Source organism: Convolutriloba macropyga, chromosome 15 (genome assembly GCF_964194025.1).
Source record: "Convolutriloba macropyga chromosome 15, txConMacr16.3, whole genome shotgun sequence".
In the NCBI taxonomy this organism is placed as follows: Eukaryota; Metazoa; Xenacoelomorpha; order Acoela; family Convolutidae; genus Convolutriloba; species Convolutriloba macropyga.
In genome coordinates, this window is record NC_134482.1 from 37,021,834 (window position 1) to 37,038,986 (window position 17,153).

The window sequence follows — 17,153 nt, forward strand, 5'->3', positions numbered from 1 at the left end:
AGTGTCTTTCAACAATATCGGTCGGAGCATCCTGGATAAAAGTGCTTGCATTTGGATTTCCGCAATCAGCAATACACTGTGGAACCATCTGCAAACACCACAAAACATTGCTCTGCGCAAAATTACTGGCCTTGTAAAAATGTCTGACATCAATGACCTACACAATGAGGGTGGAATAATGCCTGCTAAAAGCCTACACAGAAACATTTTCTTGCAGAGCAATTTCTTGCCGGCAGATATTGGAGCTATCGCGCCGATCAGAACCTGACAAACTCTTTCCCAGTTTTCGTCCCACGAGACCGACCTTAATTGAAATTCATAGGGACCGCGTGAAGTAACAGACAAATATTTAAGAGCAATTAAATCGCAAAGAATACAACATGCGCTCAAAAGTATCCAACGACACACGGTTGATACTCAGTTGAACAAAGACAGCGAGGAACAGGACACTTCCACCAAAGATAGCAGAAAACAAACGCTGCCACAGTTTGCACGCATTTGATAAGCACAACTGAGAACTCGATACTGCCCCCAGCTTAACCCTTAGTTGAGTAGAATCTGTGAAAATGTTGATAACCGCTGTCACAAATGTGTAGCTTCACATGACGCAAACCACATTTTTAACGGCAAAATGAAAACTTTCTGATGAAAACTTTCTAAGTTTGATACTTTTGTTTATTTATGAAGATGTAAAAACTCAAAGAATTTAATACAAAATTAGAATTACTGAATGGAAATACAAGAAATTTCAAAAGATGAGAAGATGTAAAGCTAATTAGAGAAAAGCATCTCACTTATATGAGTCTTAGTTTTGATTATGGCCTTTGGTTTCGGTCCTATTAATGTTTGATTATTCTTGGGTTATTTTTACAAATTTGCTTTAATCTTTTTGGTAATTTCTCATAGTTATTTTCTACCGCACGGGTCCCTCTTAGTTAAACTAACAGATATCAGCTTTAACTGCCTGACGAATCCCGTCAAGAACAAACATTCCTTGACGTCTCCCGTCAAGATGAAATTCCGTGATGGTCCCCATCATTATTTATGATGCTTTCTTTATATTGTTAAAATCCGGTTTGCTCTGAGTAACCATCTCTTTTTTGTTCTCCCAGTTGTTGTGAAATTTTGGAATAGTCCGTTCAATATGTATTATGTTAGCATGTCATACATTAAGTTCTATGGTTTACTACACTAAGAACACCACGAACCTGAGAGTGATTAACCTGTGGGAAACACCAGTAGAAGTAGCCACATGGCTGCTCTTAATACCATCAATCCTACACAACCACACTCAACAGAATAATCCGCTTCCCTTGCTCCTATCCCGTGATGTTGACGATGCCCCTCAAGGTCCCCATAACCGCACGTCATTCGCCATGGCGTAGATGCAGAAGGGTCGACGGACAATTGACGAAACAATTGTTACTCTAATTTGTTCTCTGAGACAATGTGCGGCTCTCTCGATTGAAATTCACTTGGGGATTGGGTCTTTTATTGGCCCCCCAAGCTGTTTTGGCCCCCAAGCTTAGTGGGCTTACATTTTTTACGCCCCCCAGGAGCACGTGCTATTTTTTTACATAGTAGCGTGCTAACAAATCAAACAAGAACAAAAAAGGCAGATGGAAATTTCTAGAGGCGTTCTAGTCAACTTCTGGAGGGAAATAGATTTCACTTGGGTCTTGTCTTTTTCACAGTTTTCGGACTTGTTTTGTTTAAACAGCTTCTTTTTAAAAAACCAAGATTTATTGTTTATTTTGATTCTTTAATTTTGATATTTTGGTTAACCTGCTGCTGTGGTTATTATCGTTAATGTTGCTAACTATCTTGTTTTTGCAGAGACGATGGAATTGTCGATTAAAAAATAAAATGATTTAAAAAACGAACGTTTTCGAACATTGCGTTCACCGAAAACGTTCGATGAACGCAATGTATCTTGTTCAAACATGTATCTTGTTGTTGTTTTTTTGTTTTGGATTCACAGCTAGAGGAAGTGGTTCTCACCAACGTTTTGCCTTCTCGAGTTTTCATTGTCTCGCTCCTTTGACGCTCTTTTGACAGTCACAGGTTTTCTTCCCCAGGTGTTTTTTCTGTCATCTGGAAGCGAAGGCTCCGTGTTCTTGCACATGTTCTACCTTTTTTTTGAGCCGTTGAGTAGTTCTACTTTTTTGCTTTCAGATATTTCCACATCTTAGGTTTTTTCGATAATTAATTCAATAAGAAGGTATTACACTGGCATATTTGGAAAATTCATTTTTATGTTCAAAATGTCAAAAAATACAGCTTTGCACTAATTTTTGTCAAACTTCCTGCTGTTCGGACGGTTCACTAAGAAAGGGGGTTGATAACTGCGGTGTCCAGACTTGTAAAAAAATTGTTTCAGTGTTGGGACTTTGCATGAATTTCGAAGAAAATAGTTTATAGTTTGTTTCGTTTTTACAGCGGTTGGAAAAATTAGGGTGACCTCGGAGCCATCGTCACAAATCCATCAACTTTTCCAAAAGTTTCGGAATATGGTCTTTCAAAAACAGACATTGAACCAAAATAGGGCCGGTAATGGCAATGCGAAAATCTCCGTCCGATTTATAAATTGAGATAGTATAAGTTAGCAAAAAAATTTATGAAAGGGTAAATTCAGAGAAAGCCGCTCCCATAAAAGGGTAGCCGGACAACTCAGGGGCAGCAAGTCAACTCCTATGTGTGTTTATAATTTCTGACAGTAGTCGAAAATTGAAGCATCAGAAGCAAGAGATAAAGAAAATAAAGCATCAGAATTATAAACAGAATAGATATGGTAAATAGCAGTCGAAGTACAATCTGCAGTAATTTTGAATCAATATTAGAGAAAAAATAGAGCATTTAGCACAACAGCCTCCCTTCCTCTACAATGGTTTCTATTATTGACTCTTCTACTGCAGGGCGCCGGCGCATGGAGCGCGCGCCACGGTGGCAGAGTATGGAGCGACGCAAAAGAGCGAAACTTAATTTTGTCCTTATGTACGTGATCACGTGCGAATATGACTCTTCTTTCTTATCGCTGATCCTGGAAGCCAATCTCTGTATGGCTTTTGATGCTGACGGACCAGCTACTCCTGTAAAAGAGAAGATTAACGGACAAAAAATGGCTATCCTTTGTTCGTATTTCAGCTTCTTGATGGACTTGTGATGTTTGTACGAATCCGGTTTGCATTTTGGGCAACTCTTCGCATACGGATTAAACACTTTCACATCAAAGAACGTTCTGCTGAAGCGTGAATCGACAAAAACATTACCTTTGATATCTAGTCGAGCGTCGTCATCATTAGTGGTAGTACTATTTGCGAAGGTTGCCCCTTGCAAAGACTGAAGACAGGAATCTACTTCGACATCATCGCAGATCTCATTGAGAAGGTTGGCAAAAGAGTCACGGATGTCATTGTGAAGGAGAATGAAGAGCATGCGCTATATTAAAGTTTTCTCCACATGCGCGTCCTGATGGCAATTTTACGATATTCTATCCATATCTAAGAGCAATTCCATCTGTAAACTCTCCCTTGACATAATCTCTCAAAATGATATCTCTTCCATGGAAGTGCGGTTAGCCAGCATGATGCTTCTTTCTCCATAGCCAATTCTAGAGAATATGCCTATTTATCATTGATGAGATCTTTGATTGCAAACTTTTTCGCTCGAGCTTGTTCCTGTTTTTCTTTTTTGATTTTCTGAAGGATTTCTTCCTCACGAAACTCTGCATCTTGAGCGTTATGATTCTGTAACGGCTTACAAATCCGAATAGATCCTTCATATTCGTTTGCCCTGTCTTCAGGAAGAAGAATGCTTGAACCACCTTCTTTAACAGGAAGAGAGAAAACCTTCCGGTATCTGTCATTTTACGAGGGATGATACAACATTGAAGGTATAAGATTTTTATCTATTTTTTTGCGGCTTCCCTCAGCAGACTGTCCGCGTTTGGAATAGTCCTAGCAATTAAAGTCAATTTGAGTTGCAATCCATTCGTAAATGATTTGTACACATTCTGAGCCGTACACGTTAACAAGCTTCTCGAGCATGTTAGAGTAGTTCACTAAATTTTCTTTCAGAAAATCGTTACAACTTTCATCAGAACCAATAACTTAATCCAAAACTCGACGACCTTCAATAACATCAACATCTAATAACGAAAAACTTTGTTCGCCTTCTGAACAATTTCAGATACTTTAAAAAGATGACATTTGGTCACATTATAACCGAATGCACCGCCTTGTTCATTGAGCTTATCTAGCACGATCCGCAGTGATTCAAGGCTACCGGCCACATTACTGTCATCTGCGTACCATTTATGAGTAATATTTTGATCATAGAACATGTCCATGAGAGGAAGAGTAGCAACTCCGTACATTGCCATGGCTATTAGATCACCCTGTGTTGTTCCTTCTTGAGACTTGATTACTTTTTTATCAATGAAGGGGTCCGATGGGGTCTTATACGAGTTTTTGTTTGCTGTAAAAAATTGAGGGAAAAAGCTTTCTGATGTTTTTTAGAGCCAGATCTCTATTCAAGCTATTAAACGCGTTCCTGGCATCAATCAATGGAATCGGTTCAGTACGATCTTCAGAAAGCGCCAACGGAGTGCATGGATAGCATTTTCGATGCCACTTTTTCGTCCAAGGCACATCTGTACGTTTCCCCCAGGTAATTGGAGATCTCGTTTAACGCACTTCACTATAATCTTACCTATAAATTGCCTTGATACCTCTCAAATGACAATTGGTCGGAACCCAGGGCATTTATCTAGTGCAATCAGACAACAAGCATTAAATCGGACGACAAGCAATAAATCAGATGATAAGAATCAGACAACAAGCTTAAATAAGACGACAAGCAATAAATTTTAGTAGGAATTTAGTACGTTAAGGAGAATTTTTATTAAGGAGAATATTTCTTAAGACTATATACGTTAAGGAGATTATTTTTCAAGAGCAAATCTGTCTTCACCTTTTATTTAGTGCGTTCGGCGGGCCAAAAATTGCTCTCATTCGAATTGCCTTCAAAACAGACTTGGAAACAGAAGGGGCCCGGTGGGATTCTGATCTGCAGGTGGTGTGGATTTGTTTGTACACATTTTTTGTTTTTGCACAAGCTATTTTTGTTTTTCACCGTACTTGAATTAGAGATAAGTAGATAACATATTATGAAATACTCCTGGTGATCCTCAGTAAAAACTGTGAAGATCGTGTACATTTCTCTTTCTATGGTAACCATATATTTGCTTGTTTGTCTATCCCGCATGTTTCAATTCTTCACTCTTTAGTTAATCACATGTTTTCAGACTACTAACAGCCTCCCTTATTTATATCCCGTCCACATGTCCGAGCAGTCACACTGCTCAAAATGTTCAAAACATGTGGAGCATTTTGGTGCTTGTTACTCATGTGCCACTTATCAGTACGTTTAGTGGAGTGGACTCAACGCTTGGCGAGAACACCATGAGAACTTCCGCTGCGAAATGAAAGCAACTCTATTGTCAGAGGCAAAAAGTCTCAGCCATGCAGCGACCGATAGCCAGACATCGCAAACTTTTAGGGAAGCCTGTCTGAAACCCTGCATTTATTGGCTGAACCTCGAGGAAAGCAAAATTGTTCATTGGAAAGCAATCTTTTTTTACGCTATTACGAAACAAGACAAGCCTTAAGTTCTCTGATATCTGATTCTAACGCAGAAATGGCAATGTATATCGCAATTATGATGCCTCATCTCATTCTTGCAATAGCAAAAACGGAGGATGACGCCTCAAAAAAAAACGTCACAAGGCGGTTAGATCAATGGATAAAGTGGGACACATATTCCCTGTTTCTTGAATCAAAATCTATCTAGGAGCGTATGAGCAGAACTAAAGAAAAGCGATTTGTTGATGAATAAAGAATTTGATAAATACATTTCAACATGAAAAATTTCCAATGCCGTTCGAAGTCTTGCAGAAGAATCGAAAGTTGGTGTCATCTCATTAACTGACAAAGTTGACAAAAAAACAGTCCTTGATATCTTACGTGAGAAACATCCGGAACCGCGCAAAGCAAATTTGAATTATCTAAAGGGCAATGAACATCCAAAAGTTTTACCATACCATCAATCCATATTTGAAAAACGCAATGCCTCAATGGTTAGAAAGCCTGCCGTGAAGACGCATGGAAGACATAGCCCTTCCGGACAGGGTGCAAATGAATTGCGAAGGCTTCTGACATCCATTAAGTTGTCCTCAACTGATCTATGCGAGCCGATTGCTAAACTAGCAATACGCATAGCCACGTTTCACTTGACTTTCGTTCTTCCGTGTATTTTAGGTCGGTTGATAGCTCTTCATAAATGCCCCCGGTGTACGCCCGATAGAAATGTGGTAGGTCATCAGGCGAAATATTGGAAGAACTATTGTCAAATGTACTAAAACCGACCTTAAGATATTAGCTGGTGACGAACAACTATGTATGTGTCTTAGGGGAGGAATTGAACATGCAATTCGTTTGTTGAGAGCTGCTTTTACAAGCACAGACTCGGAGGCGATCTTGATTATCGAAGCAAAAACGCTGTCAATAGTCACAACCGTAATCTTGCCCCACAAAAAATCGAGAAATTATGCGCTTTTCTCTATCCTTTCATATGCATTTAATTTCGTGAACCATCAATTTGTTTATTACGAAACAAACAATATTCTCTCAGGACCCCTTGCGATGTCGATGTATGGAATTGCCATTATCCCCTTAGTTGAACTTCTTGACGATTGCTTCCCCCATTGAAAAGTGGTATCCGGACGATGACAATGCTGTCGGCTCTTGATCGCTTGAAAAGGTTCTTTGACTCATTGAAAAAATATGGTCTTGCTTTCGGTTTTTGTTCACGCATCTTTCTGTTTACGACGAAAATAAAATAGTTGGCTGTTGTAGAGTACTTGGTAGTACTTGGTTCTGATAATGCAAAAGAGAAATTTATAGAAAGATCACTAAAACAGCAGAAATCGTTGTTAAAAAGGCTAGCACTTCAAGACAATGTTTCACCTCAAAATATTTGTAAATCGTTCACTTCATCGGTTCAGCATAAGTTGAGTTTATTTAGCTCGTTTAACTTCTAATATTGAAAATACTGAAGACCTCTTTAAAGAATGTAGGAAATCAATCAACGTCGAGCTATTACCTAATCTATTAAAAAATCCCGACTACAATCAAAAATACTGTAATATCTTTTCGTTGCCAATAAGGGAACATTTCGCTGGCCTGAACATCTTTAAACCCGATAACCGTTTCGATAAATCTGAGCAATCAGCTCAACTGTCAAGTACCCTATCTCTATCTCTGCTCTCCTGGAGATCCTCAAAATTACCTGAAGCATGAATACTCAATAAAATGAGCGACAGGAGGGAAAGTTGACATTCCTAGAATCAAAAATTAATGTTGATTGTGAAAGAATTATGGTATCAAAAAAAGCAGATATAGGCATAATTAATTGTTCTCAAAGGAAGTTTATAGCAATTATAATAGTCCGGTTGGTCTTTTTAGGCGACTTTATGTCTTAACCATTTTTGACTTTTCGTCCTCAAAAACAGGATGAACAGGTAGCACCCAGCGGGTAATGAGTTATCTTAGAGCCTTCCAGATCCGCAGTTTCAAAGTATGTGACTCAAAGAAACCGTTTTGGAGACTTATACGTACGGTAGTAAGGGCGGTTCTTAGAGATTGACCCCACCTTGCCCGATCTGGATCTGTACACCAACCTTCCCCCCCCTCCCTCCCCCCCTGCACTCACCGCACACTCCTTCAATTAAGCTAAAACTAGCCTCACTAAACCGTAGCTAGCTATTAACGAAGCCAAAATGTCGTTTGAGAGCAATATCTCCGACGTTAGTCGTTTATGTTCATGTTTTCGCAGCTGTGCATAATTTCAGCATAGCAAAATTGTTAAGGCATGATTAACAGATTTTTTTCGGTAACATGCAATTAACACTCAACGCTATTATCACTCAAGCAACTGACACGGGCAGATTAAGGGAGTTGACTCAAGTTTTTCCAACACTTGGCTTTAAAAACAGCAGAACAAATAGAGAAAGGCGAGGTTCTGGATAAATAAACGGAAAGATCACACCAATAGCCTGAAAATCCGTGAATTGTAGCGTTTTAATATGATCGATTTTATTTTTAAATAACGAGCAATTGACTAAATATGGTTGAAGTAAGATATGTAAATAAAGATGTAAGATGTACAAAAGTTCGGTTTTATATTGATTCAATTCGTAAAACTAGATTGAGTGTAATTGTATTTTAGATCACATTATTTAAATGTACATCAATCTTAAAATAAACTGATGATGGTCGCTCATTTTGCACCGTGCTTTTTAATTGCTCTCAAACGAAGTTTAGCAGTTATATTAGTCCTGTTGGACTTTTTTGCGTTTTTCGCTTGACCCATTTCTCGTCTGACTCATGACTTTGTCCTTAAAAACAACATAAACAGGAAGCGCCCAGCGCTCATTAACTTTCAATAGAGGCGCATAGCCGCTTTTAGTAATCCTTCAAGTGCTTAGTGTGGTGAAGCTACTGGGAAGACCGCAGTTTAAGGTTAAAAGATCCTTTTTAGGAGTTCTGGAACCCAAATGTTGCAATTTTGTCTTGTTTTTTGTTACTAGTGGTCGTGAAGCGATAGCTGAGACTATTATTGGCCTTCTCTTGCGTTTTTTATTTCGTCAATATTTTTTTTACGATCATATGACGTCACATTCACTTCAAATCTGCTTTTTGCTCAGTCGTTCATGCAATTTCCACCGAACATTAGTGGAGCGAGATTTTTTGTCCATTTGCGGGATTGCGTTTTTTTTACACACGTGATTTACCTCACTCATACAAATGACATCCTCACTCTGAAATTGACTTTTCTTTACTTTAATTCAAAGAGATAAGGTCAAGTTGTATATTACTCTAATTGAAGGTTATTTAAGAGCAGCTAATTGAAACAGCAACAAATACTACATATTCTTAATCAAAATTTAACAGCTCAGCCCTTATTGAAAATAAATTTCTTTTTTCTGTCTTTTAACTTTTTGTGGTCTGCAGATCTACGAATCTATTGCGGCTATTTTCTCGCAATCTACCAGCTGTTTTCCAATTTTTTGTTGGACAAGTCTAAAATTGAGGTTGGCTGAAGTTCATCAAGTTTTTTGGAAGACTTAAATACTTTTTATGACCATTTTTAAGAGCTATAGGTTTTGGTAATCCAAACAAAAAGGCGCAATTTTAAACTAATTTTCAATTTGTTTCAAGGTTTTTGAAAATTTTCAATCATTTTTTAGGTTTCTCCAGCCATAAGAGCCAAGGAACCTCCTCTAGATTTTGATAATAGGTAACTCTAGAGTTTCTGGAAGTAATGGAATGTTTTTCAAGATTTTAACATCACGAATTTTTTGAAAAAATCTTTTACATTTTTATATTTGACATTTATGGTTATTATTCAGGTTTTCCAGCCCCACGGGCCCCGAAGACCTCCTCTATGGTTTGATAATAAGTTATTGGAAATCTTTTATTGGCCATGGAATAGTTTTTAGTATTTTAAATTTTTAAGTTTTTGCAGATGGGTCACACGAGAGCACCGGAAACAAAAATTGTTTGCAACTTTTTTCTTTGTGAAATCTGGAAACTTTTAAATTTTGAACTTTTCTGTTTTTTTTTCTATATGATCTGATTACTAACCAGTCTAGAAAACTGGAAATTGCAGAGTCGAATCTAATCATGGAAAATATTTCTAGCTCTCTCTCTCTCTCTCACACACTCTCTCTCCGTTGGGGTTTCTTTCATTCTCTTTCTCGTTCACCTTATCTCTCTTTCCATATCTCTTTTGTTGATGCAGCACTTCAGCTGCTGTTGTGCTGTGATGTCATCATCCATTACCCTCCTTAACGCTGAATTGTAGCGGAATTGTGTAAACATATTTTTAGTCAAGTCATAAATGACTTGACTAGCATTTTTTATTAAATCCTTGTTAATTACTCGCAAACGTTTGAGTTTTTGTCATAATTAGTCTCCAAATATGCGATTCACAGAAACTGTTTTGTAGATTAGTAGTAGTAGTAAAAGACTTAAATTCCAACAATAGGAATACATAGTAAAAGAAAGACATGACAGTACAAATTAACAAAGCAAAGTAGCAAATTAAGATCTGCAGTCCACACAGCAACTTTTAAGAAAATATGTACATGGCCGATAGTAGTTAAAAGAAAGTGTTTTGGCTATGAGAAAATTGTCTAAATTCTTTTTAAAAATATTGAAAGATGACGTAAAGTCAATGACGTTGCTAGAAATTGAGTAATTGGCGGCGTGGATAGTTCGAATAAGAAAACAGTTTTTCTGAAACTTTTCTAACAATTTTAAAATACCAGTTGTAACACACCAAGCTTGAGAGCAGCTAAGCAGTAAACCAATTTTATGGTAGACTTATACTTGTGGTGTGAAGGGCGGTTATTAAAAATTGATCCCCCACCCCGCTCCCCCACGTGCCCCCCCCCCCCTCCCCCAATCCGCACCACTGCACATCGTTCAGGCCGTAAGGCCCCCGTCCAGCCAAAGATCCCCCTCTGATGCCCCCGCTGCGCTCACCTCACGCCCTTTCAATTAAGCTAAAGCTAGCATCACAAAACCGTGGCTGGCTAATGACGAAGCCAACTACTCGCCGGTCGTATTTCGCCCGACGATAGTCAGTTATGTTTGGAATGTCGCACAACCAAATTTTTGCCAGAGAGAGTCCCTTCCGTTTGATCAATTGATTGTTGTCCTCAAAGACGCAATATTAAACAGGTGATGCCCGGAGTATATTAAGTCACTAAGCAGTTCTCTTAACCACTTATGCTTTACTGGTTTTTCAGTACGCAATTCACCAAAACTGATGGAGACAATTTTATGGTGTGAAGGGCGGCTTTTACTCTTTGAGATCTACTCTCCCGACCCTAAACGGTTATATTTGATAAGTTACATAAAAAGAAGATTTAAAAGGTCCGCCAAACCACTGTTTTTTTTATTTTAAAGTCATTTGAAATTACTTGCTTTCTTTCGGCCCACCATATGAAAAAGAGACCACAGATGTTCTTTGAGTACCAAAAAATTTCGAACATCGGTTTTGGTTTTGTTTTAATATTTGCTTTTTTGAACGACGGTTCAAATACTGTCAAGTGCAACATATTCTGATATAGAGTCAAAGTTGTAGAGCCTGTTTTTTGACGGTCTCAACTCTCCGTAATGCTCTCAGCAAAGCTGCCGTGTATATAATAGGATTTCAACATTAACATAATTATGGTCGGAAATCGCGCGAATCAGAAAGAAACATTATGTAAAATAAGCTTGCGTTCTGTTATTATAGGTTCATATCAAGTCACAGACTGCTGAGGCATGACCACGGCCCGCGAAGCATGGTATAGCGTTGTAAATTTTAGCTTCTATGGTTAGGATATGTCGAATTTAGGTTAATTGAATGCTTAATGTTGGTCACGGGCGTTCTTTAAGTCGGCATTTTAGAAACAATGAAACTTACGGTTGCAAAAACGATAAAGGGTATTTTTCTCAGAAATTGTATTGGCTATGTTTTCGGTATGTTAGGCTAAAACTGATGCATATTAGTAGAATTATACTGGTAGAATATAAGTTTAAAGTTTGACTACTTAGCCATTCTTATACAAAGAATTGATCGTTATTGTTCCGACCCCTCTTGAGGGGGGAGGAACTATATACTCAAATGGTTTTTTTGTTCATACAATTTTGATCGATCGATATATTCATCGTACAGAGTTGTGAGTAGTATCATTAAAAAGCCCCTCCAGCGTAGAATATAGAATTTTTTTTTGAATTTTGTTTTTTACAGGGAGTTATCTAGGTTTGAAGTTTTGTGAATAATTGACAAATTTCCGTTGTTTTTATTCACATTTTCTGGAATTTCGCCTAAAATTTTGTCAATTTTGCTGAAAATTGTTTAAAATAGTACTGCTATATAAAAATTAAAGTTTTGTTGACTATTTTGATTTAATTTTTCTGGCTAAAATTTTGGCTAAATATTTTAAAATTCAGCCTTTTTCATCAAAAATTGCCCAAAATAAGCTTCTTTAGTCCAGTTTGATTAAATTTGACGGAAGTACAAACCCTAGAAACAACAAACACAATCGATGTCAACTACGAAGGGAGCTAGTTTTACTTCCACTTCCATTGAGAGTAGTCTAGAATCGAAATTTTGCCGTTTTTTGATATATTTACTCTATGATTATCAAAAACGTAGCATTTATTTTTGATCTTTTAACTAACAAATTATGTAGATCTAAAGCATTCGAAACAATTGAGTGTTCTAATTTGACCAACAGCAATAGCAGGGCTGGTTTTGGTCCAATCTTGAACTTGCAATCGAAAAAATAATTCGGATTGTAATCAGTCGGTCTTTTTTTAAAAAAAAAATGAAATCGAGCTTTATGTTACTTAAAGAAGAGAACAAATCACATCAAAGCTCACTGTTGAAAGGTCCAAATCGCTTTCTAAACAGTTCCAGTTTAATGTGTCTGTTTTCTTTACTCGAAAGATTATGGTTGTTTTGACTTTTAAAATTGTTTGATTTTAATTAAACAATGGCTTATTGAAATTTGCCACTATTTTTCTCTAACTTGGTCAACTTGTAACTGAGTGTCAGCAAAGAAAGAATGCTTCTACTTCCTCTTCTTTCTTTTGGATTAAATTTGAATTCTCTTTTGCGGTTTTACGCGTTAATTTATGGTTTTTTTGCTTTGATACTCCTAGATTTCATTTTTTTTGTTTTTAAGCATTAGCCCCTTTTTCACGTGTTTTTCTGGTTTTTTCACATCTTCATATTAGTGACAGTTCACATATTACTTTATTGGCGTTCAAAAGGAGGCACAGTTGAACATATAAAAGACTTGAAAGGCATAGGTTGTGGTTTCAACAGCTTCGACATCCCTTTCTCGAATTTAATTGATTTTTTTTACAAATGTTTTTAACTGTCGTTTTTACTTCATTTTTTTATTCGTGAGAAATTAACTGGATAATGACAGTTCTCATTGGCTTTTTGTGAAGGAATAACCTTGCTTTCATGAATTCGAAATGAATTTTTTTTTAATTTTTTCACGTCGTTTAACTTTGCATTTTTGTTCTTTTTTTCCTTTGTTTCCTAGTCTCGTAAAATACAGGTCAGATATGACATCAGTGTTGTCGAGGGAAGTTGCAAGTTACAAAATCTTATCTTTTCAAAGATTTCGTGATGAATTTACTGGCTTCGACATGGGGTTTTTCGCACAAAAAGTAAACTTCTCACTTTTTGCAACATTACTGTTCATATTTAACGTTCTTTTTAAGATTTAAGACATATTCTGAATTGTTACAGGTCTCAAGCGCTTCTTTTGGTTCAATAGGTAAACCTATTTAATTTTATTTTGTAGCTAATGGCTTTCATGACTTTGAAAATAATTGTTTTCGAAAAAAGTTGCAATTGATTTTGCCCCTTTTTCTTCTTTTTGGTCTATTTTTACCAGTTCTCATTAATGAGAAGGCCTATACCACATCCTTGGCGTTCGAGGAAGGCTCAATTGAAAATTTTTAGAGCGGTCAAATATGACATTACGGCTTCGACAGCGTTTTCTCGCAAGTTTTAATAGATTTTTTTTGTTGTCTCTATTTGTTGTTCTTTTTGTAACCAAATATAATCATTAATGACAAGTCTTAAGGCCCTCCTATAGAGGCGTATGTGTTAATAATCATCTTATATGTTTTCAGTTGTCATCTAAGGGTTTTCCTTTGAATTAATTGTTTTTAAAAAGTGTAAGCCAATTTTTTTATCTTTTTCATCTTTTTTGTTCCTGTGATACCTAGTCTCGTTAATTACAGATCTAATATGAATTTATTTTTATTGAGGGTAGGTGCCAGTGTACCAAATCTAATGTTTTTATTTGAAGAATTCGTTATGATTTTACTGGCATCCTCAGGGGTTTTTGCACAAAAATTAAACTAATTTTTGTCTATATTTAACGTTCTTTTTGTGGACGTAAGACATATTCTGAAAAATAACAGGTCCTAATTGCTTCCTTTGGACGAATAGACCAACCTATTTAGTTATTCCATTTTGAAGCTGATGGCTTTCGTGAATTTGAGAATAATTGTTAGTTTGATAATTGTCAATAATTGAAAACAAGTGTGAATTAATTTTGCCCTTTACTTTTTTTGGTCTACTTGCTACCTGTTTTCATTAATGAGAACCCGATTTACAACATTTTGGCGTTCGCGGAAGGCTCAATTGAACATATTTAGAGGGGCAAAATATGGCGTTAAGGCTTCGACAGCCTTTTCTTGCAAAATTGAATTTTTTTGTTGTCTCTGGTTGTTGTTGTTTTTGGAACCGTAAAAAAAAACTATTAATGACAGGTCTTAATATACCCTGCTATAGAGGTTTATGTGATCATAAATATATTGGATGTTTTCAATTGGCATCTAATGGTTTTCCTGACATTGAAGTTAATTGTTTTTAGCAAAATTTTTTTATCTTTGCTGTTTTTTGTTCTTTTTTGTCTAATTGTTACCGAGCGTTTTTATAGTGGTCACATATATTTTCTGGTGAAGTACAAGTTTTTTTGTTGAGTTTCAGTTTTATCCGACGCTATTTTGAGCTTCTGTTTTTAAATGGACATAAAGTTTTGGATGTAATTAATGTTTGTTGTTATTGTTGTTTGATTTTGTTGTTCGTCTTGACTTGCTTTCTTAATAATGGCTGATCTCATCGATGTAATGCGGCATTTTTGCTCTGCTGAGTTATTTCCGTTTATGCGATCTTTGTTCACACAGATTTTTTTTTTTGAAAAAATAGTTGAGTTTTGGGGTTTTTCTTTCTGTTCTTATTTGGTAGACATTTATGCCAAAAATGTGGATGAGCGGGGTCGGAACTTGATGTGCAAACGCGCATTGCCGAGCCTCCTTGTTTGGATTTTGTTTCGAATGACTGGAAAGAATTTATTGTTTATTGAAGAGTTAAATGCAAAAATTTGTTCTTCACCACAATTAATTGCTGAAAACCCACGAATACGATAGTAAAATGGGCTGTTTTGAAATACGCAAAATTCACTTATCGAATAAATTTACGTTATTCGATTTTCACTGTGTGAATGGTCAAGATGAGAATACGACTTTTCTTATGATCTTACCAGCTTTTCTGAGGAGCTCCTTACACTGCATCAGAGGCTCCAAGACGCTATTGCGGTGCGTCAATCGGAGTGGTTGTCAGAAGAGAAGCCGTTGGCATGTTAGCTTCTTTAAAATTCAATTATTAAATGCCTTACGTATGAGACGAGAAGTCCCCAGACTAGCATTTACATTCACCCAGTATCTGTTTTTAATTTATTATTTCCATTTTTTATGGCTAACAGTTGGTATAGTTCAATCGAACGAATACACGCTGAAAATACCCGAGAAACTTGTTTATTAGTTTGTGTTGTTAAGGAATCAGTCATACCAGTGCGCGATCGGTACGCGATAACTGATCCAATAGTTGTTGGGCTCTTCCATCGTATAGCGCCCGCAGCAAATTATGTCCACTACGGGGGAGAGTGGGGCTATGTTGTATGACCACTCAACTGGTGGGTGCTATATTGGGAAAGACCCATTCTGTGTACCAATTTGAGGGTAATAATTGGCATGTTTAAACTGCCCACGATTGTTGAATGATTTAAATATTTTGAAAAAAATGTAGATAGTATAGATGAATTCATATAGTGCTAGAGATGGTTTTGTACTTTTAATGCTGCTATTCAGGGTCTGAATTTTGCAGGAAGATTTGAAATGTGCCTGGCTCTGGCAATTTTTTGTTAACTAAAAATGAACCCTGCAATTGGTTTAGTTAACGTAATCGAACCCTTAACTTATCTAATGGCAAAAGTCTTTGATAAAAAAATTACATTTCGAATTAAGGCTCTTGTACCAGTATTTGAATACTTTCATTCATACAGATAAAGTTTACATAAAGTTTTGAGCCATAGGCTGTTGTCTATATTCTCTTTCAAGGTTCGAATAATCAGTTTCATAATAAGCTCCCAATGCTGATGAATGGAGGCCTTCATTGGTTGAATAATATTCCATACCCATTGCATTGCCATGACCCATCATGCGTGAGTTCGAACCTGGGTGAGGCGAGGATATGACTGGATAATAGTGGTCCTGAATTTGGGCTAAAAATGACGTTTGGTCGTATGAATCGAACGAGATTAAAATTTGGTCCAGAAATCGAATATAGTTGATAGCAAGGCGCAAGGTGTCGACTTTGCTGAGTTTTTTCTCGTAAGGCAAAGTTGGAATATGAGATTGCAGCCGCTCGAACGCCTCGTTTATAGCTTTCATTCGACGCCGCTCGCGTTGGTTGGCCGCTTGCCGTTGATGAAATGCAACCGGTCCGCTCTTTCGTTTTCGCTTCTTCTTTTTGTTGACGGAATTGCTGCCGTTTCGATGAAATTGTAACTTGTCAGAATCATCCAAGTTTAGTGCGTCTTTGCTGTCCATGGATGAAAAGTCTTCTAAAAGGCTTTCGTCATCTGACTGTTGGAGAAAAGACGATTCGAAGTCATCGTGCAAAGCGAAATTGCTTGAATTAATATCGCCAGATGTCAGAATTTCACTCATTTCTAGATTAATTTTCAAGTAAATGACTTATGTCGCTAAAGTTGTTGTTTTTTGCAACTTTGTTATCGCGTATTTCACTCAATTTTCAATTATTTTCGATAGCTTTAAGTGCTAATTGTTTTTCAGAAGTGTATTCCATATTTTAAAGGAGCAGTATAAAAGGAATACTGGATAAACAGATGATACTCTTTATTAAAACGGGGCCACTTGAAACAGAAATTTAATTCTAGCCTGTAAAATTTTCTCACTTGCGCATAGAAATATTCGCACACTTTATAAAAACAAATGCATCATTGTACTATAGTAATTAATTTTTGCTGCATTATTAAAGAAAGTTTGTTTTGGTTTAAAACGCATCTAGTAGAATCGATATGATTCAGTTTTAAAGTTTTAACCCATTTTTAGGATGGAAAATAGGGCAAATTTTCCGATTTGTTTATGATTGTGTTCACTTGTTTATGTTTTAAAATCAATAAAAACTAATTCTATTTCGAAATT

General features: G+C 36.7%; 2 protein-coding genes across 2 annotated transcripts in view; one reads left to right on the forward strand and one right to left on the reverse strand.

The window, feature by feature from the left end:
- Nucleotides 1-17,153, forward strand: part of LOC142354282 (mitochondrial Rho GTPase 2-like) — a 161,642-nt gene that overhangs the window by 27,265 nt on the left and 117,224 nt on the right. The window lies entirely within an intron of this gene.
- LOC142354000 (uncharacterized) lies at nt 15,919-16,819 on the reverse strand. Its single transcript, XM_075406247.1, has one exon. It carries the CDS (start codon nt 16,653-16,655, stop codon nt 15,996-15,998), a length of 660 nt encoding a protein of 219 aa, XP_075262362.1. The 5' UTR covers nt 16,656-16,819; the 3' UTR covers nt 15,919-15,995.

Excerpts from the sequence above, each read along its gene's own strand:
- LOC142354000 (XM_075406247.1), bottom strand. The coding sequence starts at position 16,655 with ATGAGTGAAATTCTGACATCTGGCGATATTAATTCAAGCAATTTCGCT.